This window comes from Notechis scutatus, chromosome 2, assembly GCF_049901735.1.
Source record: "Notechis scutatus isolate UNSWTSFEM ecotype Mainland chromosome 2, rNotScu1.2, whole genome shotgun sequence".
Taxonomy (NCBI): Eukaryota; Metazoa; Chordata; class Lepidosauria; order Squamata; family Elapidae; genus Notechis; species Notechis scutatus.
This window is the reverse complement of record NC_142010.1, coordinates 45,243,877-45,270,213: the sequence shown is the minus strand read 5'-3', so window position 1 is coordinate 45,270,213 and position 26,337 is coordinate 45,243,877. Positions and strand designations below refer to the sequence as shown.

Sequence of the window (26,337 nt, the reverse complement as noted above, 5' to 3'; positions counted from 1 at the left end):
TTCTTAAAAATAACAAATATCCATGTAGAACAAAGTCCGCATAGAAGATGGTGAACTTCTTCCCATATGTGTACAGAGAGGAGCTATAATGGATTGGAAAAGTGCAACCTTTGTATTTGTGTTATGTATTTGAAAGGTACCAAAGCTTGAGAAGATACAGGTTCTTCCTAGATAATACATTTACAGCTATTTAGACAAAAACAGGAAACCCTGTATATTCTCCATCTTTTTAGTTGTTAAGTCAGAGGCAAGGAAGGCTGGAGGGTATGCATGTGTATTGCTGACTTGCTGACACTGCTGGAAAGAGGGGCGTGTTAGAGAAGGAGATAAAATGTATCAGTTTGTTTAAAGAAGACTTGTCCAAGAAGAAAACAACATTGGACAGCAAGGACAAGAGCTGAATTATTATGGGACTGACACAAATAGGCAGAGTCAGCTGAGAGCAAGGAAAGGAGAATCAGTCTACAGTCTGAGATAAATTGAGGTGAACTATACTTCCAAGTGACTCACTCATATATAATGTTCAAAAGAAATTGGTCTTCTGTAGCATGAATGGATAGGCTAAGGCTAGTAAAGAGTACTGTGAAAATGAGAGAAAAGTTTTAAAAGACTTCCCAGAATTAAAGGAGAATCGGAAATAAAAGCAGAGATTACATATTATTTGAGCTCAGTCCATCAAGCTGAGAGAAACATTGAAAACTCTGTAAATAAGATAGTAGGCTTATAGGGAGATACCTGGTGTATAGATTAAATTAAATATAAAAATAGGATTACGTCTTCATATTTGTGAGATTTAAGCACTGCCTGTTCATCTGTGGAGCAATAATGGCATTTTTTAAAAGATGAAACCTGTACCTATTCATCTGTCCTGCTTGGGAGAGAACAATTCAAATGGAACCTGTGACAAGGCACATTAATGATACTTTTTAATTGTTTATATACAAACAGTTTAGAAAAAGATTAATGATGAAAGGCACTAAACTGATTTAAAGTATTAATATTGCTCCTTGCCCATGACCTACCTTTCTAAATTATTCTCCTACAGTTTCAAACTAAGCTTGTCAGAGAATGTAAGTTTATCATGTGAATAAGGGTCAGTATATTTGGTGATGACCTTTGATAAAAACAGATTTTGCAAGATAAATGACTGAAGATAATAATCTCTGCAGTCTACATGTCAGGGTTGCAATCAATATTTGCAAATTAGCATTTAACAAAAAAATTGGAGGATAGATTGCACAGGCAGCAATCTATCCTTATTTGTCTTAAAAAAAAATCAGTTACGGAAGCTTCACTGAAGAAGGCTGAAAAAACTTTATTTAAAAAAATTATAATACTAAACCTTTAATAATAGTGGGACAGAGAAACATTATTGTACTACTAAATGGGCTAAGAATCTGGATCAGGACTTTTCTTGTTTTTATAGATTTTTCAGTATCTATAATTTCTTTTAGCCACTTGTTCATATGAAATCTTAGGAAGTGCTATTTTATATAAAAATGATTAATTTTACTCAATTATATTGAACTCAGTATTATAAAATCATGGGTATTTTTTCAAAAGCTGATTTATTGAGTCAGAAGAGTTAAATACTTTATCCTTGATGTCTTTAATAGTAGAGATAATGGTTAGTAATTTACCATGTCTTTGATCTCACTTGCTAAATCTTTGCTTTATATGGCTATTCTGTTTCAAGTATAAAAGAGAATTAGGTTCCTGTTTAATATTCATAAAGGCATATAATTCTGATGTACTTTGTCTTGCATGTGTACTCAAAATTTTCTTAACATTTTGCCCACATTTCTTGTTTAATTTTCTGAATTTATTTCCCACGAACATAAGCAGTTAGCTGTATATATTCAAATAAGTAAGCAATTCACAGAATGTCTATTTATAAAGGGACAAATGGTCTTCCAGTTGTTATCTATTTTAGAAAAAAAATCATTTATGAATAATATATTTAAATAACTTATAAAAGAATGGGATTGGTTTTTTATAGTAACTGATAATTTACACACACACACACACAAAACACTGTACGGTACATGTGTTAATGATGAGCAATGCCTATATTATATTTATTAATTCATCCAAGTAATACTCAAGATAGCAGAAAAAAAAATCCAGTGAAGAACTACTTTGATGTGAAAGTGAAGAAAAAACATGTTTCTGTTGTGAAAGATTTAAAATTCACCACATCCACCAAATTAAAACCCAGTGTATGTCAACTCATAAAATATTTCTATGGTCATTGTAGAATTGCCAACAGAAAGAGAGGGGGGAAAGGGGTTTGAAAGACCAGTGCGGCAGCTTGGAAATTGAAAGTGCATTCCATACATAGTTTTTCAGAGATAGTAACTAGGTGACTGAAGTTTCTGCCACGCAAAAATCTAACTGGAGAACATGATTGATGACTCTTGATTATGGATGTGTCTCATTGGAGAATATGAATTATGATGCACCCAGAGGATATGGGAAAACCAGGGTCAAGGGTGACAATGAATTTTGTGTCCCAGAGTTGGCTATACTCAGGCAGTGCCGGATATGTTAACTCCCAATAAATCCTTTGAAGTTTTGGAAGTTTGGCTTGAGACTCATGATTTAATTGGGGTAACTGCCGGAATCCTGACAGTGTCAAAGTTTGCAGTATTTTTCATGTATGAGAGTTATGTTCAGGTTAAGTGGTATTCCAGACTAATAAGGATTTAGAATTTGATTGAAATATTTAACAATATTTATCTGATACACATCTGAAGTTGAAAACATCCATATAATTAAAAAAAAAGTTCTCCCCCCCACTCTTTTTCATACACATACTCACGAAAAACATCTACATAATCTATATGGAAAAATAGGGTCCCTTTAACGGTCATAATGCATTTATTAAAACCCTAATCATAGTATTTAAAAAAATTCTAGGGTCTCTTATTTCTTGTACCACCACAGATTCTGAGCACTTATTAGCTAGCCAAAATTAATACACCTCCATTAACTTTTGAATGAAAGATGTGTGCCACCGGTTGTTCTTTCCTCATCTTAGGTGATGAAGACTTATCACATGTATCATGCTGAGAGCATCAGTGCTGAGAGCAAGCTAAAGGAAGCGGAGAAGCAGGAAGAGAAGCAGTTCAACAAAGCAGGAGACATCAGCGTGAATCTGCTGCGGCTTGAAGATAGGCCTCAGCGCCGCAGTTCTGTTAAGAAGATTGAGAAGATGAAGGAGAAGGTGAGTAGGATGACATGCTTTCCATGTGGCTGGCTATTGGCAAAATGAACAGAGGAATATATTGTCAGGATGCAGCTGAGTATCAAATATTTGTAGTTCTGATCTCACCTATTTCAGTATTGATCTTGGATGATGAAAATATCCTGTAGACTCATAGATTAAAGGAGAATAATAAAGTATGGTGTCTAGTGGATTGTGAACAATATAGCAGTGAATGAGGAAATATAATACAGTGTTCTACAATACAATAGATGTAACAATCTGTGTAAATCCTTAATTTTATTGATTAAATTGTACACACTGCTCTGAGGAAGATTGGTGATTAAGAAGTGTGAAAAATAAATAAATGTAATTAATCAGATTATTTATTTATTTATTTATTTATTTGATTTGATTTGCCAATTGTTTACAAGATAATAAGTATAAGTGTATACATAGTTGTGAATACATGAAATGGGTACATATAAGAAAAATAAAAGAATAAGAGAAACAATAGGACAGGGACGGTAGGCACGATGGTGCGCTTATGCACGCCCCCTACATGCAGTTTATTATCATAAATTGCATGTAATTGACCACAGGCAGCAAAGTGTCCGGAACAGCCAGTATAACATAGTGGTTAAGATGTTAGCTTGCTACTGCAGGAAGACAAATTAAGGTCTCCCTTTGGTCATGAACATGTATTGTGTGGCTTTGTGCTATTTTTTTTTTCTCCCTCTATGTCAGCCTAACTAATCTCATAGGGTTTGGGGGAGATAAAATTAGAGGTAGGTGTGTGGGTCATATTGTGTTTCCAAGGAAAGCTTGGATATAAATCTAAGAAATAATAATAACAAATGATTGTTGGTTCTAGGGACCTTGGCCTAAGAAAAACCTTAAAAGCTATTTTGCTTCTGTTGGAATTTTTTTTTGCTTTTATCTCTCTCTCTCAAGGTTTTCTCCCTGACAGGTTGTTCTTTTCAATTCTCCTTAACAGTTCAGCACATCAGACCTTGATGAGGTAATGTACCCCTCTCTGTGGAAGTGCTCCACAATTTGCCCCCAGGCTCTCCTTCCTGTTGAATGGTGCCTGCCTGACTCAAAGCTCCTGCTACGTGTTGTCTTTCTGGCACTTTTCCACAGCTAACAGGCAGTAAAGAGAGCAGCTAATATATAGCAGTCTCAAGATCTTAAGTGAAAATGCACAGAAGAATTCAGGCAGGCAGCATTCCAGCAATCCAGATTTAGTGAGAGTAACAGATGTGCAGTTGACTATTTAAAAAAAATCATGAGCCTTGGACTTGAGGAACATTCTCAGTTTGGGAACTCTTTTCCCCCCCTTAGCTAGCCTGGTTGAAAACTACAGACTAATCTCACTGTGTTGTGTCACGTGCAAAATCATGGAATCAATCATTAACCAATTCATAACTCTCCACTTAGAGTCAAACAACCTACTCTCCCCAAAACAATTTGGTTTCAGGAAAAAAATTGTCCTGCAACCTACAACTCCTACACTGCAAAAACATATGGACTACTCTACTCGACCAGGGTAAAGCAATTTACATAGACTTCTGCAAAGCCTTTGATTCAGTGGTACATGACAAACTACTGTTAAAACTAAACTCTTATGGCATTTCTGGATCCCTTCATAAGTGGATTACGTCATTCCTGTCAAACAGGCAACAAATAGTAAAAATAGGGAGCACTATATCAAACCCTGCTCCAGTCAACAGTGGTGTCCCCCAAGGCAGTGTTTTAGGACCCACACTCTTTATACTCTATATAAATTACCTTTGTGATCACCTTATTAGCAACTGCGTCCTCTTCGCGGATGATGTAAAGCTATTCAACACCACCGACAATGCTACTGTTCTTCAAAGTGACCTTGATTATGTGTCTGAATGGTCAAACATTTGGCAACTCCAAATCTCGAGCAACAAATGCTCTGTCCTATACATTGGTAAAAAAAATCAATTCACCAAATACAAACTAGGCAGATATGACCTCGTTGATGACCCTCACTCTGTCAAGGACCTCGGAGTACTCATATCAAAAGCTCACTGTAACAGCATTGCCAAAAAGGCATTAAGAGTTGTACATCTAATCTTACGAAGCTTCTCCTCTGGAAATATTGAATTGCTAACTAGGGCATTCAAAACCTTTGCTAGACCAATACTTGAATACAGCTCATCTGTCTGGAATCCGCACTCTATATAGTCAGTAATACAATTGAGCGAGTCCAGAAGTATTTCACGATGAGAGTACTACACTCCTTTGCTCGCAACAGAATACCCTATACCACCAGGCTTGAAATTTTGGGTTTGGACAATCTTGAACTACGCCACCTACGATTGGACTTAAGTGTAGTACACAAAATTATCTGCTACAATGTTCTACCAGTCAAGGACTACTTCAACTTCAACCGCAACAATACAAGAGCACACAACAGATACAAACTCAATGTTAACCACTCCAAACTTGATTGCAGAAAGTACGACTTCAGCAACAGAGTGGTCAATGTCTGGAATGCACTACCTGACTCTGTTGTTACATCCTCTAACCCCCACTCCTTCAACCTCACACTGTCTACTCTTGACCTCACCCCATTCCTAAGAGGTCTGTAAGGGGCGTGCATAAGTGCACCATCGTGCCTCCCACCCCTGTCCTATTGTCCCCATTTATTTGTAACTATTTCCTGTATTCTTACTCATACTTATACTTATACTTATACCTATTATCTTGTAAGCGATTGACAAATCAAATAAATAAATCAAATAATAAATAAATATTATATCCCTACTTCTCCAACCAGAGGAATAGGAAACACCATATGTTAATGTGCACTTTCCCTCCCATGTTGCCAAACACAGTTAATCTTGAGAGAGCCACTGATTGTCTTTCAAGACTGAAGAGCAAAAGAAGAAACTTGTGCTGGGTTGTGGAGCACGCATGGCAATATGCTGTATTCTAAGTATGAATTAGAATATTTTCTTGGAGTTATGGACTTTCTGCTAAGGTTGGATTCTCTCTTGGATCTTCCATCTCTAATGAAGTTTCTCCCTGCTCTCCACATACTGTAAAAGCTTCAGCCCTTCAGATGGTGGGAGAAGTGGGATAGTCAACACAATATTCTGTTCAATATAATAATTCCTTGAAATTAAAATTAGAGACAGGTCTACAGAACTGTCCTAATGTAAATGGTGTCAAAAGTATCAAGAAGGTTGAAATTTCATGGTTGAACTACTACTTTATTGTGACCATCAAAGAAGTGGCTAGACATTTTAGTCAGTCTTCATAAAGATAAATTTGGGACATTTTTAAAGCTTATCAGATGTCTTTCTGAGAGCAGCATGGTAGCCTAGTGGTGAAGACAGTAGCCTCACATTTGGAAGGTTAAGAGTTCAATCCTGGTAGTGGCAGATGTTTCTTTCTCAGAGTGCAAAGAGAAAATATCTACTGCAAACTCCACATAGACATCAGGAATATATCTGGCCAGTAAACACTCAGCTCCATTGAGTTGTCCTGTCTGTACCCCAAATTAAGAGATTACAGGATCGTAAAAAGAAAAGAAAAATCAGATGACTTTGTGGCAATGACATTGTAGACAAAATAATGATCTAAGGCTGATAGTAATCCGCTATTATATCTAATAAGTTATGATTCACAATGCCTTCCCTTTTGCATCAGTTTTATTAGCAATAAAAAAAATATCCTTGGAAAATCTTAGTGTTACATAAACTATTTTAAAGGATTACCGCTATCTTCACACCGAAAAATAAAACAGGATTTTAAAATAGCCTTGCTTAGTATAAATAATTTGTATATGTAGCTTGTTTCCTTCTTTTTAATTTTGATATTTACTTTACTAGGCTTATGTGCTGCTGGAACCGATATTGACTCTGAACAGCTTGTACATCCAATATCTGTAATTAAAGTTAAAGCAACAGAGTAACAATTACATTAATAACAAAAATAAATACCTACATTTATATCATAATTAAAATACCATTAAACAAACACCTTACTGCAAGAGAGAGCAAACTCATAACACCACCTCTTCCAAGGTGGATTAATAATGAAAGCAGTAAGAGTTGCTTACAGTAAATGTGCTACCATGATCAGACGTCAACTAGTTGGAGAAAACTGCTTTTGAGCCAATGTGTGAGAATCTAAGTTGGGATTCTGAATTAAGTTTGTTCTGTATCATGATCTGAATATTGCTTTGTAGCAATCTTCCTCATATTGATGCCTACAAAATCGGTTAGAACTCCCCAGTGACTTGTGATATTTGGAATTCAATTCCAATTTATCTGGAAAACATCAAATTAGGGTAAGCAGCTCTGGGGTGCCATCTTGCTAATGGCCAATCACAGTGAAAAGATTACGTCTATACACAGAGCAAGGGATCTTTTTTTTCACAGCTGTCTGCCTAGTCTTCCATAAAGAGATTAGGGAACTGTTGATCAGATAGCTTTGCATATTCCTGAATCAGAATAATGTTTGTAAATGTTTTCCTATCTTAAAATTTCCTGTAAGTACCCCCCAAATAAAAACCTACCATTGCAAGAAGCAGATTGCATTACAGAAATAATATTCTATTCTATCTCCTACTCTGAATCATTCCTGCCTGAAATGATCTGAAATGATAATGTTCCCTCAGGATTCTATCTCTAATAGTAGATCATATGCCCTGCTAATTAACTGTTCCAATATAGATCCCTTTATCTCTATGAATGTCATTCTGGACAGAAATATGAAGGCTGGTTATTCAAAAATATTTTCATTTCTTCTTAAAATAAAATATTTTTTAAAATTAAGTAAAATCAAATAAAGTGTCTCTCCTACACATGATTATCTATAATCGATCACAATGTCTATATAGTGAGTATGATTTTGAACGAAATAGTATCCTTCTTATATTGCATTTTATATCATTTATTCAAATATCCCAAATGAGAATTAAACTAGTTAATTCTTCAGTGATAGAAGGTCTAGCAACTGCCTGTCTAGTATTGCAATTTTCTTGTCAAGTTTTTTTTGAAAGTGATTTGCCTCCTTCCTAGGGCAGAGAGAGAGTGACTGAGCCAAGTCGTTGTGCCTAAAGTGGGATTAGAACTCACGGTCCTCCAATTTCTAGCCTGATGATGTAACCACTATTGCAAACTATCTCCCCCCACCCAGGACTTTTATTCTCTTAATTGAAGTTATTCTTGCTGGCAATAAAATTTGATTTAATGAACAGCTTTATGGTATCAATTATGTGCTAACTAATTTATGAGAAGAATAGAATGTGTTCTTTTTAGAAGAGCCACTGATCAACCACTCATTTAGTGGCATCACATAGATGGCATCTGATGTTTGAACTTACATTATGTATAGATTGCAGCAACTTTTTTCATCCAGTTATCAACTTTTAATAGCGCTATAGAACATTCTTTAAAGACATATGTATATTAAGAATTACCTAAACAGAAACTTCTGCTTTGTTTACTGCATTAAGAAAAGCATCGTGCATTGCTTAACAATGGGAATCAAATGTATTGGTATTAACTTAAGCGAACTAACACTTACCAATAAGGGGATATTGGGTCTAAAACCCTTTTCAAGCAATTGAATTTTTATCTGTTTCTAGAAGGCCTAGGAGGCCTTCATAAGGTAGTGGTTGGGAGAATTTATTTTTTGAGGCCAAACATAAGTGGTAGATCATATAAAACATCATTCACATCAGTGATTGCAAACCTCCTGGAAATAAAACCATCATTGATCGATGTACTCATTTCAGAAATAATGTGCTATAATGATTTAAAATTAATATAGTTGTACAACTTTTTAATTATGGGAATTACTATCTCTTGGATGTAAATGTCACAGCTACAGAAATAAAATCATATCCTGATGAACTGGATCCCAGGAGCTGAGATTTAAATGCTCAATCGATTGGCACTACGTGGCTTTTACTGGGGGATAAATCTGATTTCTTAGCAGAAATCATGCCGCAATTCACATTTTTACAACTTACTGTCTCAGCAGAAAGGAAAGTGGCTGCTGAAACATTCTCTTTCTTTATCTATATGTTCACTTCCAATCCGCATTAATTATTTTCTTCCTGTTCATTTTATTCTTAATAATGATTTTTTTAATATATATATTTTGATGGTTGTCTTTTCACTTTAATGCCTACATCATGCTAAACCATAGTTGCAGTTAGGAGTAGCAGTAGCAAAACATGGTTTCAAATTGAGTGGTTTACTACCTGAAAACAAACAATAATATAATATGTGGTGTGAACTCAGACATACTATTGGGAAGCATTAAATGTTTAGGATATTTCCACAAATAACATCTTATTACCCATTTGGGTAAGGAATTTTTATCTTTGTGTCTACCTGTCTGCTTCTGAATTCTTAGACATTGTTAATGTTAAATTTGCTGCTCATTGCAGGTTTAATTAACAAATATTTCTTTCTCAACTTTCAGCAACACAAATTAAACAAAGTTAGCATTTGGTTGTTAGCAAAGCTGTTGTTTGATGACTCTGCCATGCACTATGCAAAGGCTGTTTTTCAGATACTCTGAGTAGGTTTCCATGTGTCATGTTTGCTATGAGCTATGGTCCAGGGACCTAATGCAGAAACCCTACATTGCCATATGGCTATTTAACATAAATTTCCATTCACATACATGGATCCTTATTCATTGAATGTTTGAAATATTTTCAGAAAAAAGCAGATGATACACACAGTGGTCTACTATGCTGGATGCTGTATCTTAATTCTGCAGAAAAAAAAAATCTTGACTATATTTGAACCCTCGCTTACCACTTGGTTGGTGGGTGGGGGCTGCCAAGTATTTCTTGATGTGGTAACAAATGTTCAAGTACTTTATATCCATTGTACAAAAATTGAAACCTGCCTGTCAGGTGGTTAACTCTACTGGAAATATTCAGGAAAACTATCAGTTGTAAATTATATTGTGTCCCCACCCTTTAAATTGTAACTAGCATATCAGTACAGAATGCTTCTCTTTAAAAATTCATAGAACATAAACTATCAATGGCTACCAGTCATTATGGCTATATATATCCCCAAGATCAGGGATGGCATGGCATCAAGAAACCACAGCAGAAAGGAGTTGTTATTCCCATGCCTTGATTGGCGGCTTCCCTCTGACCTGTGGTTGGCCACAGAATGCTAGACTAGATATGCTGCAGTCTGATCTAATGGGGTATTTTTATGTCCTAAGAGCCTGAATTTGGGGGAAAAATACAAGGTTTGGGAAACTGAATACATTTTGTTTGAATCTTGTGTGTTCCATTTTTCAGAGACAAGCAAAATATTCTGAAAACAAGCTCAAGTGCACTAAAGCTAGGAATGATTATCTGCTGAACCTCGCAGCCACAAATGCAGCAGTCAGTAAATACTACATCCATGATGTTTCCGATTTAATTGATGTGAGTACCAAAGTGATTCTCTTTTATAGCAATGTCATTCACCTTTCTAATGAAAATTGTTGCATTCTAGACTGTGGACATGCAGGGATGCGGTCTTAATTTATGACCAATTGCTAATGTATTCAGCATGCAAGACCTATTTGTCTATGGATTCATATCTTGATGCTTTTCCCCTCCCAGTAATTTCTTAAAAGCAATGGAAGTAGAAAGATATTCAGACATGCAGTGTTTTTCAGCTACTGAAGAATTTAAAGGAGTCATAGATGCTTGGAACTGTACAGTTCTATGTTCATTTATACATTTTATATATTAAAATATGTTATACTAACAATGATTCCCCCCCCCCCAAAAAAAAAATGATTGCAATGAAGTGAGAGCAAAATACAAGTCAAGGCAGATGAAGATTGAGTTCAGCAAATATAAATGCTGTCAGGCAAGAATAGAGAGTGGTGATAATAATGTCCAAACAAAACTGTTATGTATTGGAAGAAAGATAAAAGAGTAGAAGTTTTAAAATAGAGCTGATAAGACAGACGCTTACAGGAGATAAGAAAGATAGATAGCCAGGTACTATTTCTCAACTTTGTAGATCAGGAGTATCAAACTTGATTTCATTGAGGGCCACATCAGAGTTGTGTTTGGCCTCGGGGGAGGAGAGGATAGGTGGTGGCCAGGGGACATGGCAAGCTTGATGTCACTCATGTCGGGGGCACAGGTGTTGGCCAGGTGCTCTGCCAGCAAAAGTGGGCTCCCAAGCTCCGTTTTTAGCTGCAGCGGTGTCCTGCAACCCTCTGCCAGTGAAAATGGAGCTCAGGAGGGCCATTTGCACTGGCAGAGGCCCCAGGGGCCAGTCCTTTGCTGTTTCCAGGGCAGCCCCGTGGGCCAGATCTGACCCCCCCAGGCCTTGAGTTTAATACCCCTATTGTAGATCAAACTTTAGTTTGTGAACTGCCCACAAAACTACCAAAAAATTCTTAAAATCCACAGTGAAAAATAAGATATGAGTTGTTTCACTGATTGTTGGAGAGTGGATTTTGTGCATCTAAAACTCTTTATTTTGTAGGTCAATGAGAGTCTGCAGATAGCTCAGAATTAGAACACTATACACGTTCATGCTTTGGCTTGATCAGGCATTTCAAATAAGATTTCCGCCTACTTTAAACATGCACTGAATCCAATTATAGTTTGCAACACGGGTTATCATCTTGCTGGTGAAATACAAATTGGACTCTAGATAAACACAGGTCATTAAAAAGTAATACAAACAATGATCTTTAATCTCAAATCTGCAGTGTTTTAAATGGCTGAAAATTAATTTCCTTTAATTATACCTCTAAATCATATTAAGTGTACCATTGAATGTTATGCATCACCAAGTTTTTTATGACTCTTATCAGCCACATACGTTGACATTTTCCAAGATGATCTGTTCCCACTCTAGACCTTTAGGTTTCTCAGTAATGTACCAATTGTCATTTTAATTAACTCTGTCCACCTCACTGCTGGTCCACTGCTCTTTCCTTCCTTCCTTCCTTCCTTCCTTCCTTCCTTCCTTCCTTCCTTCCTTCCTTCCTTCCTTCCTTCCTTCCTTCCTTCCTTCCTTCCTTCCTTCCTTCCTTCCTTCCTTCCTTCCTTCCCAATATTATGGATTTCTCAAAGGAGCTGGGTTTTCACATTCTGGGTCCAGAAGCCAGCAGAAGTCTTTTCTTGCCTGTACAGGAAATTTCCTTTAAGGGCCTAACCCAAGCCATACTTGATTCACTATAAGTAAATTTGACTAATTATATGTGGTTTGCTTGCAAAAATAATGTTATTAAGTTTGTGTATCTTGCATACATCTATCTTAATCAGCCTTCTATCCTTCCGAGGTCAGTAAAATGAGAACCCAGATTGTTGGGGGCAATATGCTGACTCTGTAAACTTCTCAGAGAAGGCTTAGTAAAGCATTGTGAAGTGGTATATACTTCTTAAGTGTTATTGCTGTTTATTTCAGCTTTCTTGAAGAAAAGGCACTTCGGCCCGTTTTTCACATATGAATAATGCAGGGGTCTTCAAAGTTGACAGCTTTAAGACTTGTGGACTTCAGTTCTCAGAATTCCTCCTCAAGTCATGTTAGCTCAGGAATTCTGGTAGTTGAAGTCCACAAGTCTTAAACTTACCAAGTTTGAAGATCCTTGGAACAATCTGTGTCAGAACAACATGATACAGTGTCAAAATATGTTACTATAAGGAATATTTCATACCTTAGGTCAGCAGCGCTCAACCTTTTGGGCATCAGGGACTGGTTCCGTGGACAGAGTTTTTTCAATGGACCGGAGGCGGTATGGTTTCATGTGCTGCCTGCATCCCGTGGATGGGCACTGGTTTATGTAGCCTGGTTTCTAGCATCCCACTGACTGGGGGCAGTCCACAGACTGGGGGTTGGGGACCCCTGCCTTAGGTAGTCAATAAGAACTTCTACTACTTATATTATCAAACTTATGTATCTCAGCATTTTTGACTGTGCATATTGCAGTGGAATGAGTTGCGTTGATCATTTCAGATAGCAGTTGAGAGTAATGTCTTACACAGCAGGTGAGGGTCATCTTTTAAAATTACCCACATGAACATTTCTTTATAAAGATTAAGAATTAAAATATATTGCTTCTAAAATGCAGAACCTTCACAAACCAATGGGGTTATAATAATCCATTTGAACCTATTACTATGCCCCATTCCTACTGCGAATGTTTAAAACTGCTACCAGAGTAGAGATTTAGAAGTCAGCTTTTCTTACATATATAAGGAAAACGATTTTTCATGAGTTCTTCTCTACTAACATAAACACGATGTTTAGTCAGGCAAACAGAAAGAACCCACCCACCATTGTTTGTTTTCCATTTGTAAAATTAGACATAAATATAGTCTTAGTGGCTATGATGAGCAAAAGTACCTGGTTCAGCTAAAAAGATCTGCATGAATCATAAGAAAAACAAACCAAATGGGTGTAAAATAGAGATGCTCTATGTATCCAGAAGTCACAATGAATATAAGAAGGGAAATCTCTGTAAACTTTCAATACTCAGTTTCTCCTTGCCCCCCTAAATGGCAAGGAGTTACTTGTAATTTCATAGCGTGTATATTTTGAATTAGAAATGGTAGATATAGATTGGCTTTTCCCCTACCCGCTGCTGCCCTAATGTCTTGGGTTCTAATTCCCATAATCCATAGCCAGTATGACATATCTCCTATTAGCATTACAACAGGCTTTAAAAGCAGAGCTTGGAATACTGGTGAACAAAACAAATCTCTCTCTCTCCCACACGTTTTGATAGGTGACTTATCTGCTCAATTCAGACATCATGCTTAATTATAGTTTATGCTATACCCATAATCAAAGTGAGCTTTGGACACACTGCAAAGTACCCTTTTTGCCTCTGAATCCAAAAGCTTGATATGAAAGGCACTTAGATTTTAATTTATTCTTGGTCCTGCTATTACTTTTGGGGTACAACCAGCAATACACCACTGAAAATATGAATCCGCCTGCACATACCTACTCTGACAATAGCCTACACAGAAGTCTTTCCTAATCCTGTATGCTAGATGGAAACAGTGCATCAACAGAATGTATTGTACATTGTTTATTAAAGACACCTTCATTTTCAGGAATGCTTAGATAAAGTCAAAGCCTGGCAGATTAGATTGGTAAGGGATGGATGGATAAATAAATAGCTAAGTTCACGGGAAATTATTTTCTCTCTGTAGAGTCAGTGCATTCCAGAACTTCTGACGAAAGGAATTGTACATGTGCATGAAGCCAAGAGGAAAAATGCTTCCTAGTGGAAATTGTTGTCCCTATTCTTTTTTTCCCTTCTGTTGATTGAATGTTGCAGGTCTCAAAAAGCAACATGTTTTTTTGAATGTAACAGAGGAGCATGTTATAATTCAGTTCTATTTTAGGCTGATGGGGAAAACAACATGAATCCTGTCCTTACAGATAGTCCTCAATTTATGACCCCAACTGAGTCCAAAATTTATGATGCTACATAAGAAATTTGTTAAGTGAGTTTTGCCCCATTTTATGACTTTTCTTGTCCCATTTGTTAAGTGCAGTTTTTAAATTAGTAATATGGTTGTTAAGTGAATCTGGCTTCCCCATTGACTTTGCTTGTCAAAAGGTTGCAAAAGTTGATCACATAACCCCAGGACAGTTCAATCATCATAAATATGAGTCAGTTGCCAAGCATCTGAATATTGATCACTTGACTATGGGGAATACTGCAATGGTCATAAGTGTGAAAAATGATCATACATCACTATTTTCAGTGCTGTTTTAACTTTGAATGGTCACTAAACAAACTGTTGTAAGTCGAGGACTACCTGTATGAATACACAAAATTGAAATAAAATAAAAGTAACAATGGATGCAAACTATCAAGCTTGGTCCTGTGTTGGTATGTAATAAAAATTGTGACAAGTTTAATTAAACTCAAAACATGGGGTGTGTGTCAGCTTTTTGTGCCATGTGTTTAATATTTAAAGGTTCAGAAGACAACTGCTAGCTAAATGTACCTCTTACTTTCTTCACTTTATAAACAGCTACGTTTGTGTCTCCCAAGTTCATTTGAAAAATTTGGCATTTAGTTTGCGGCTTTGAAAATTACTCAAGGCAGACATTTGTGTGGCTGAAAAAGTTTCTTTTGATGTGGGGAGTTTAGTCTACTTTGGTCTTGGCTGTAAAGTGATACCTTTTAAATTAGGTACTGCAGGTCTTGAGGCCTTCTCAGATCGGAAGTATGTGGTTAGCGGTGCTATCGCTAGTTTCAACTGTGGTAATGCAGGCTAAATTTGGTGGAAATGAAGGGTTGGGTCCTCTAAAAACATACAAGAGGGAGTGAAGGCTAATCCGTGAATGCAAATGAAAAGTCATTTGAAGCCCAGAGATCTATTAAACTCAGGAGAAGTTTGTAAAAATCTGGATGTGTTTATTTCTAACTATATTTCTCCAATAAAACTACCTGTTGTTTGTTTGTAAAATTGTTCTACTTCCCAGAGTAAAATATCAGAAGACCCTGTCATGTAATGCCTAGGAAACATTTTACATTAGAGCAATGATGTTCTTGTCACACTGTTATGCTTCCTGCTGCTTATCTTATGAGCAAAATGAATGGATGGATGGATGGATGAATGGAAGTATGAATGTAGATATAATAAAGTTATGAATGACTGTGTGTTTTACAAGGGCCACCATAGTTCCCACCATAGTCTCTGGAATTCTGGATATTGCTGGCTACAGAAGACTTGCAATAGATCATTCTGGCTGATAGAAATACTTATTCAAATGCTAATTCTTGCACTTTTGAGTTACAATGAAGCATAAGATCAGATAAATCAATTCTCATTTCTACTGCAGTAATTTTGGAATTTATTCTATTGAAGATTCAGTCAGATGAAAAAGTGGACATTAGCCCTGTTCATTTCTAATCCACAGAAGTATTGCATTGCATTGTTGATCTGATACCTTTAGATTTCTTACCATTCCTTTCTTAGTTTTTATCTTTAATCCTATTTATAACACAGGTCTGAAGTCAGTGTCCTTTTTTCAGCTTACAACCATACACACACACACACACACACACACACACAATAGATAGATATAGATAGATGGATGGATGGATGGATAGATAGATAGATAGATAGATAAATAGATAATGTACAATAAAATACTTTGAAGTGTAGAGTGAAAAGCCAGCATAGTGTAGTGTTAAGGTATCGGTTTGGCCTCAGGTCAATCTAAGTTCTATGGCTAAGTTCTACTCCTAGCCATAGCAGCTCCCTGAGTGATTTTTGGCCAGTTACTCACTCTCAGCCCAACCTGTCTCACTAGTTTGTTGAGCTTTGAGCTCCTAAATTAAAAGATTGGATATTCTTTTAAACAAACAAGCAAACAAATAACACATAGCTACTTAGTATTTCTTCAAGTGAATAACCTGTTATTCTATCTAGAAATAATTTGTATGTGCTGTTGTTTAATCTTTGTTTTTTCTTCCTTAGTGCTGTGACTTGGGATTCCATGCTAGTCTAGCACGGACATTCAGAACATATCTTTCTGCTGAATACAATCTAGAAACCTCACGCCATGAGGGGTTGGACATAATTGAAAATGCTGTAGACAACCTGGATGCACGAAGTGACAAGCATACAGTTATGGACATGTGCAACCAGGTCTTCTGTCCTCCGCTGAAGTTTGACTATCAGCCTCACATGGGGGATGAGGTACGTAATTAGAAATGGTTCGTGTTGCTTCATAATGCAATTTTCCTTCAAATGTAATGCTTCTTGTGTATTAGAATGAATGAGTTTAGCTTTAATGTCATTTGTGTTTCATTTGTTAGCTTTGAAATGATGTTGTAGTTAGTGGAATTCTTTTTTCTTTTCTTCTTCTTTTAGAATAGGGCTGAGGAATGACGGCCGTTTTATGACTTATGGACTTCAACTCCTGAATTTCTGAGCCAGCTCTGCAGCAGGAATTCTGGGAGTTGAAGTCCACAAGTTATAAAGGGAGCCATTGTTCCCCATCTATTTTAGAACAAGGACCACATTTTCACAGTAGGCTTAGACCAGTGCTATTTTCCATTTCACTTAGAACTTTTTAGACACATATTATATTAGAACTTTCATTCTTCACTGGACATTTCTTTGTTGAGAATTCTTTTCACCATTTAAATAAATTAAGAAACAGATGGCTTTTGCTATATGTTGGGCATAAAAAGTGGTTAATATTTAGACCTTTTACAGCAGTCTGTCAAACTGACGGCCTATGGGCCAGATGTGTCACACATAGGCCATGTCCACCCCGGCTCCACAAAGGCAAAAATGTCACGATACATCACAATATGTCATGTGACACGATCGAGTTTGACACCCATGTTTTATAGGGTGATTTATTCAGATGCTGCTTTTGGAACACTAGTTATGTAATCTCTGCTAGAATGAGCCAATATCTTGAAATATTTCGAAATATTAGAGTTGATTTGGCATACTGGCATAAATGGTCACTATTGTCATTATTTTATATGTGATTCAGCTACCTTGTCAGATTCTAAAAGAAATTATTTTGTTAAAAAAAGACCATTTTAACGGAAGATCATTTTTTTCTGCCAATATTCTCCATTAGCTTGAATTTGCAGAGGCTTATATTTTCTTTCTACAGGTATGTCAAGTAAGCGCCCAGCAGCCGGTTCAGACGGAATTGCTCATGCGATATCATCAGCTACAGTCTAGACTAACCACGCTCAAAATAGAGAATGAAGAGGTGAGAGCTGTAATTGTTTTTAACTGTAAGTAAACAAACACCATTCACACAAGTTATGCTAATGCTTCTGTTTGAAGTGATTTTGAAAGTCATTTGGATAGTTAATACCTTCTTGATCGAAATAGTCCAGAATCTGTGACTATTGTAATATGTATCACAGGGCACTTTTTTTCAAAAATGTCAAGAAGTTGTAAAAAACACAACAGTTAATCTGCTGATGAGCGCAAAGCACAACTATCACATTATTCCTATTTTGGAATATCTGCACCAATGGTCATTTGTTTATTTAGACCTGACTCTCTCATGAACCACTTTGGATCTATTTTTCATTGATATATTTTAATATTAGTTTTAAGCTATGTTTTACTAAACTATTTTTTTTTCTTGTATGGTTAAGGTGATGTATCTTCACAATAGATCTGAGCTTCCCAGTTTACTAAAGGGGATATAAATGGTACAAAGCAAAGGAATATCCTACTTGGATTTAAAAAATTGAATTAAAATTCCAGGAGGCAAAACTGTATCTTATCAGATCAAAAGAGTAATAATTGAACCATTGAATTACATAACTTACTATTTAACTCATACTTGTAAAATCATCTTCATGCCCTCTTGATTTTAGGAAGATTGGGAACGGGGATTCCGTGCAATATTGTCCATGCAATATTGTCAGTGTAATATTGTGTTCTGTGACTGAGCATTGTAGAATATTGTTTACCATTAGAGTTATGTCCATTTCCATTACTATTAATTTAGTATTACTCATCTACTATAGTTTTCGAGAGGTTCTGGTAATTGTATTGCTACACATGTTGTTTTTTATTAATTGTTTGAACTAGAAATAATTGTGGATCACTTTGAGGCTGTAGTTACTCAAGAAATTTCTGCTTGTGACTTCAGAGGCTTTACAAATCTAATTAGTCATAGGCATTAGGACTATGTAAAACATTTAGAAAGATTCAAATAGTCTTATGAAGTGCCCCTTCAAATCTATTGATGAAAGACAAGGGACATTTGCGAGAATAAAGTCACCAGTAAGAAATATGTACTGTATATATTGAGGTATTTTTCAAGAGAATTAATGAAGATTGTATTGCAAAACAAATATATAAATGAATCTAGAAGAAGAAGACAGAGAGAAATATGATTGAATGGAATTTATTTGATCCTAAAAAAGAAGCAGACGAGAAATGTCAAGAACAAAAGACAATGTCGGAAACAGTTTATGGATACGAAACTTTTCCATTTGATGTAATGTGAACATTAAGTAAGGGGTTCTTTATGACTGGCTGTCTCTAGGGTTATAAATCCAGTGGTATACAATTATATGCAAAAGATGAGGTTCTTCTGATTAAATTTCATGTTTCAGTGACTCTGTAAGTGTACAGAAGCTGACACAACCTCTGCATGGTACAAAGTTAAAGACAGCATCTCTCTAGTTCACTTTTAAATCATTATGATTAAAATAATTTCTTAAGAGTTCTGTTTGATTTTTTTTTCATGATTGCATGATGGTATGAAGATACAGCAACATACTTCTCTCTGAATCATGTATAAATATTTTTCATTTGTAAGCGAGAACATCCTGTTAAACTAAGAGCTTGATTTTGGAAAGCATTTGTTAAAAAAGACACCAGTGTAACAAAAGTTATACATTTATAGTGCAAAACTGTATCTTTCACTCTGCTTTTCTGTATATCCATTTTCTACAGGTACGAAAAACATTGGATGCCACAATGCAGACACTGCAAGACATGCTGACCGTGGAAGATTTTGATGTCTCAGATGCTTTCCAGCATAGTCGCTCAACTGAATCCATCAAATCAGCTGCTTCAGAGACTTACATGAGTAAAATAAACATTGCCAAGAGAAGAGCCAACCAACAAGAAACTGAAATGTTCTACTTTACTGTGAGGAACAATTTCTGTCTATTTTGAGTCCAGTACTTTTAAAAACACATTAGTGAAATATTCATCCCACAAAGTTATAGTTGCATATTAGGTTCGAAATGCCCATATTATATTTTTATGGCATGTGCACATCAAATTACTCTTCCCTTCTCAAGTATGCACAAATGTTCTTTTAATGTACAATAGTTATGAGAATTTCATGTGCCTTGTTTGAAGGAGGGTTTTTAGCAATAGTCCTCAAGGCTTTGAAGTAAAGATATCTGGGACCTTTAATTCTAAATGTCCAGATTTTGCTTAAACATATCCCTTTAAATTAGGGGCTATTCATATATTCTACCACATTCCTGAAAATACTTTTCTTCCATTGTTCAAGTCAGCTGAGAAGAATTTTGTAAATTCTGCTGGCCACATATTACTAGATTTGCCCTAGTTAGAATTGGAAGTTCTTAGATTCATGTCTTTTTAGAAACCTTTTATAATATGTTGATTTTTACTGTTGGAAATCTTTTTAAAATAAAAAAACTGTGTAATATTGATTCTTGTTACTCTGGTTATGAAGGCAAAGCTGGAGATATCTACAAAGTTTGGCAGCTAAGTAGTATAGATAACTTTTCCCTCGCCTCATAGCATAATGTGACAAGTCTGATTGAAACTTGTTAAGATCCTCCTCCATCAATATTCCTCAAGTAACTTCATTTTTCTGCAAACATTCTTGCTCTAAGGCAACTATCTAAGTTAGAAACTCATATAGTTTTGTTGATCTCCTTGTGCCTTATCATCCTAAGAATGGAAGGCTTTGACTTAGAAGAAGACAATGGGTATACAGTAGAACTGTATGCAGTAGTGCTTTTATGTACAGTCATGCAGATTGTACAACTATCTGCAAGAAGTTATAATTTGAGCAATGTGGAGGAGGGGTGTTTTAACTTTAATAACATCCAAGCAGAGTTTATTTTAGTTCTTACATTAGTTGTATCTGATGAAACTACATATACACAGTACAATTCATAATACTTAGCAAATGCGTGCTATTCACCTAAAAATCTTGCCAAACTTTGCACTTTGGGATTTTGTCGTTCACCACATATTGCAGCAAAAAGCTTAGAAATGAGAGCACTTAAATCTATCTGCCATCTATTGACTTAATTAGAATGTGAGGTTCAACCCATGGAATTATTTTCACTAACACATAATATATCATCATAACAAATATCATTTTCTTAATTGAGAGAGGTTACTGGAATTTGTATTTTGTAATTAGTGCTGTGTGTATTCATTTTTGAGTCTTCTTATTTCTGTACCTTCAACTAATATGCATGTTTCTCCTTCCCACACCCCATGCTTTCCCTCTGTTTCTAGACCTGTAGAATTATATGGGTGAATACAAAGGTTTTTGACTTAAGTTTACTTTATTGTCATTGCACCTCGTACAATTAAATCAAAATATAATTTAGAATATAAACAGGAGTGTTACTGTTACCTACTTTTTACAGAGAGGGAAAGCTTGGTTAAGAACTCCTGTGGGTAACCAAAATCTGATTCCTTGCAACTTAGAAATTTGCTTTTTCTTTCCTATTTAGTATACTGAGAACACCAAGAGGAAAATGAATATGTATGCATGCATACATGCATGCATGGAGAGAGAGAGAGGGGGAGGGAGGGAGGGAGGGAGAGGGAGAGGGAGAGGGAGAGGAGAGAGAGAGAGAGAGAAAGAGAAAGAGAGAGAGAGAGAGAGTCCTCATTCATTCAGCAACTATTCAAACTTGTGATGTGCTGAAAGAGTGGTATTTATGACCAGTCTTTGGATCTCTGGCTATAACAGCATCGCTCTGGTCATGTATTTTTCATTTGCAACCTTTATTGCTAGCTTCTGACAAACAAAGTCAATTGGGAAGCCTGAAGAGGGTTGCAAATGACAAGCATATGACATCCTTGCTTAATGAAATGTGATGGTTTGCTTAACAGTGGCAAATGGGACAACTGGAATTGCCTATGCTAAGCAGCATGATTATGTGATATCGTGGTTTACAACCATGTTGCTTAATGATGGCAACTCTGGTCTCAATTGTTGTTGTTAATTGAGGACTACCTTTAGCTCAAAGTATGTCCTATCCGAATTCTTTGCTCATCTTGTTTATAGTTGTATGGATTTGTTTTTTCTCTTCTTCAGAAATTTAAAGAGTATTTGAATGGCAGTAACCTTATTACTAAGCTGCAAGCTAAGCATGACTTACTGAAGCAGACTCTAGGAGAAGGTAAGTTACATTGCATTTCTTGCTACCATAGGTTTCAAGCTAAACCATAGATTTCTTAATTGTCATCTGCTTTGGTTCTTTCTCTTGTATCTGCTGTTGTAACCAGAAGTATTATCTGGTTGTTGTTAAATGCAAAACAGCCCATTTTGCTTCTTTGTTCCTCATGCTGCACTTCACCAATATTCCAGCCTTTTCCAATTCCAGGGGTCAACATGTGGTACTAAAAGCAATTCCAGTTGTCCCATGATGCCATTTGCCTGGATTCCTTTCAGGGTGGGCATCCCAGATTTGGGGTTGGTTTGGTTTTGGGGAAACAGAGTACCAGGTAAAGGCAGGGTGAAAATAACACTAGCCAAACACACAATGGGAATTGAAAGAAGGGAGGGGGCAGTCTGGGACTCTCTCCTGTCTCTTCCACAACACAAAAGTAGCTTGTGTCCATTTCGTTTGTACCACAAGACTGTTTTGATAGTTAAATATGGGGCCAGGGATTGGGATGATACTAGTCCAGAATGGAGTAATATAAAATTCTTATTAATAATATAAATGCATGTCTAAATGTGCCTGCCCACCAAACATGCTTGTGCTGGTACCAGTACTTCAGCATATTTGAAATACAGGCTATATTCGAGAATGAATGTTGAAACTGGTTCTTGCCTAATTTAGATAACTGGATATTATCAAATAACTATAAGTAACCTTATAAAACAGGAGTCCCCAATCCCCAGACTGTGGCCCACTGCTAGCCCATGGCCCATGCAGAACCGGCCCATGCAAACCCACCACTTATGCACACACTTGTACTTGCCACCCACATGGAATATTCCCTCCCTCCCCCTACTGGACCACCAAGCTGGAAAGGTTGGGGACCACTGTTATAGAAGGTCAAAACATGTTGTTCTTCCTTCTCCCATTATATCCATGAGGGACCCTGTAATTTATGCTTTTGCTTGGCAAGGTGATAAATGTTATTATTTTTTGTTTTGTCTGATAGAAAAGCCCAAGCCCTGCTAATACATTCTCTTAAAACACATTCACTATGTTCTTAGTGATAAGTCATTTTATATGGAATTAAAGTTTGTCAAATACAAACACTGAGTTTAAAAAGTATATCAATGTTCTTTGAAGGATATTTCAAAGTTTTGAAAGTAATAGTCTGAAGGAAATTTTAAAGTTTTGAAAATAATAGTCAACAGCAGCACCGGGAGGGATAATATACTGGTGCATGGGAAGAGTAGTCTAAGGCAGTAGTTATTTTCCAGAGTCAAGCAGTAAAAATGAAGGGCAGTTAAAATGGAAGTACTAAGTATAGAATTTTGAACTATTTCAGTGTTTTAATAGTGTTATAATGTACATTGGCACTGAAAATGGTATATTATTTGCAAGTGGGTTACTTCTGTCACTCTGCTTGAAAGCTGTCAAGGAGAATTGAAAAATTAATGCAGAGGCCCTTTCATCGCTGAAGATTTATGTTGAAGGGAAAATCTTTAGACAAGTTGGTGGAACTGACTATGAAACTACAATGACCTTGATCTCTGCATATATTCCAGAAAAACTAATTTGCTTCACTCTAGTTATACTTTTTCCCCACAGGAGTTGGCTTTTGAGGGAATGTTTGATTATAGGACAAATTGTAGGCATATATTTGTACAGAAAAATCAATGGTTCATCATTCGGAGAGGGGATTCAGTAGCTTTGGTTTTCAAATAATATTCAAATAATAAGGATTAATTAGACTTAATGTTATATGGCATATGTGTTTGTAAGCGATTCCTTCAGCTGTTTCCCCATTTCTTTTCCTTCATTCTTTAATTTCTTATTGTTCTAAGCCTACCTTCCCCCAAACAGAGAAGCTGCTTCTTTATAAGCTTGCCTAAATTATAAGCTGTTAGAGAATAACAGAGTTGGAAGAGTTCTTTAAAAAAATAAAGGGTGGTTGATATTAAGCTTTATTAAATACCAGACATTTAGTAGTGTTAATAACAGAACAACAGAGTTAGGAGAGATCTTAGAGGTCTTCTATCTAGTCCAACCCTCTGCTTAGGCAGGAAACTATACCACTTCAGACAAATGGTTGTCCAATCTCTTCTTAAAAACTTCCAGTGTTGGAGCATACACAACTTTTGGAGGCAAGTTGTTTCACCGATTGGGACTGGAGTTGCTTAGTGAGTTATCAGGTGATGAAGTCCAATTTTACAACCATTTGTTACATGAATGAATCATGCTTCCCACGTTGACTTTGCTTGTTTGAAATCAGCTGGGAAGGTTGCAGATCATGATCTTATAATGCTGTTGTCAAGGTCCGAGACAGCGTGCCATTCAAAGTTGCCACAACATGTTATTTCGGAGTAGCCACACACATGCAGGGAAAGGGGGATGCGTGGGAGCACAGATGGGTGATGGGTGATGGGACGCATGCCGGGAGAGTTGCCAGGAAGGCAAGCCAGCTGCGGTCAGTTCAGAAGCCATCCAGGCCTGAAGAGTACTTGTTGGAGCCAGCCAGGGAGCAACCGGTTTCGAAGAGTACTTGCTGGAGCTGAGCCAAAGAAGTACCTGCTGGAGCCAACCAGGGAGCAACTGGAAACAGGAAGGCGGGGCCTGCTGAGTCCGTATAGCCAGTTGGCTAGCAGAAGCCAGTAATGCTGGCTAGAAACCTTTAGTCATAAATATGAGCAAATTGACTAGCTCTCAAATTGTGACCATAGAACCTTGGGGGAAGTGTGAGGGTCAAAACTTTGAGGAAGGGTCATACATTGTATTTTCTGAACACATTGTAACTTTGAACCTTTGTTAAACGAACAATCATAAGTTGAGAACTATCTATGTACTCATATCATCATCAATTCCAATATCAATTTAATAATGATATTTTAATTATCTTAATAGTCCAGGGATAATATTATATTGTGTAGCCTGGTTATAAGCTCCAAATGTGTTTGCAATAACAAGAACAGAAACTTAAATAGAGAAATGCAAAACAAGATCAATTTGGGAGAGAAGTTTCAGACTGATTTCAGCCAGGATGGAATCTGTGCCTGAGCTATGTTTAGAGTGCTGGTGTATTTACTGCAATTATACACACATGCATAATATTGAGGTGTACCAAGCAGGTCATTCTTTACTGATGAACTGTATCCAGGTGCTCCTCAAATGTTCCCTATAAAACTGGGGAAGGTTTTGAGAGGAATCTTGTGGAGAGCAAACCTGAGCTCAAAATTTTAGTAAGGATTTGGAAGATAGGATGAATGAATATTTATTAAATTGCAGTTGACACAAGATGTTAACATCTTAGAAGACAGAAAAGAATTCAGAATGTTTTCTAACTCATTTTTTATGGTTTTGATTATTTCCCTTGGCTTTCCCAAGCTAATCTCTAGCTGAATTTAAATTATGAACAGAATGTAGCTTTAATATTAGTTTAGAACTAATTTAGAACAATTGCTTTTAGATCAGGGGCATAATAATTTTACTCTGTTCATTGATTGGAAATACATTCAGTTCCTTGTCTGGTTCTGGTCATCATGCTTTAAGGAGTCATGTAAATTAGTTTATGCAACCAAAACAACAGTAATCTGGAAATTCCGTCAATGGGGAAGCCAGGCTCACTGAACAACTGTAGTGATTCACTTAACAGCTGTGGCAAAATAGGTCATCCAGTGGGGTGGAACTCACTTAACAACTGTCTTGCTTAGCAATGAACATTTTGGGCTTCATTGTGTTCATACGTTGGCTACTTGTACTGCAAGCAGCATCATGACTCCATTACTCTGCTAAACCAATAATTCCCTTAACACTGTTCAACTATTACAAAGTCTGCACTACTATTACGGTTCATCTTCTCATCACTCCTTATCACCCATCCCCTCCCACTTGTGATTGTAGGACTGTAACTTGGTCGCTTGTATCCTTATGATTTATATTGACTGTTTCCTAGTATGATTTGATTGCTGATTGTACCCTATGACTATCATTAAGTGTTGTACGTTATGATTCTTGATTCTTAACGAATGTATTTTTTTCTTTTATGTATACTGAGAGTATTTACACCAAGACAAATTCCTTGTGTGTCCAATCTCACTTGGCCAATAAAGTATTCTATTCTGTTCTGTTCCATTCCATTCTATTGATTGTTGTTACTTGGATTTTTTTTCCTGAAGAGTCAAATATGGGTAACAATAGCAACTTGTTTATGCTTTCAGCTCTGTCTTTGAAATTTTATT

The 26,337-nt window shown here is 36.4% G+C and overlaps 1 protein-coding gene across 2 annotated transcripts in view; it reads left to right on the top strand.

Annotated features, from left to right (window-relative positions):
- Positions 1-26,337, top strand: part of SRGAP3 (SLIT-ROBO Rho GTPase activating protein 3) — a 216,734-nt gene that overhangs the window by 148,552 nt on the left and 41,845 nt on the right. For both annotated transcript variants that reach the window (XM_026678703.2, XM_026678710.2), the window contains exons 5-10: positions 3,041-3,226; positions 10,527-10,655; positions 16,692-16,913; positions 17,851-17,952; positions 19,665-19,862; positions 22,033-22,117. In XM_026678703.2, coding sequence (XP_026534488.1) covers positions 3,041-3,226; positions 10,527-10,655; positions 16,692-16,913; positions 17,851-17,952; positions 19,665-19,862; positions 22,033-22,117 — 922 coding nt within the window. The remainder of the gene's footprint in view (positions 1-3,040; positions 3,227-10,526; positions 10,656-16,691; positions 16,914-17,850; positions 17,953-19,664; positions 19,863-22,032; positions 22,118-26,337) is intronic.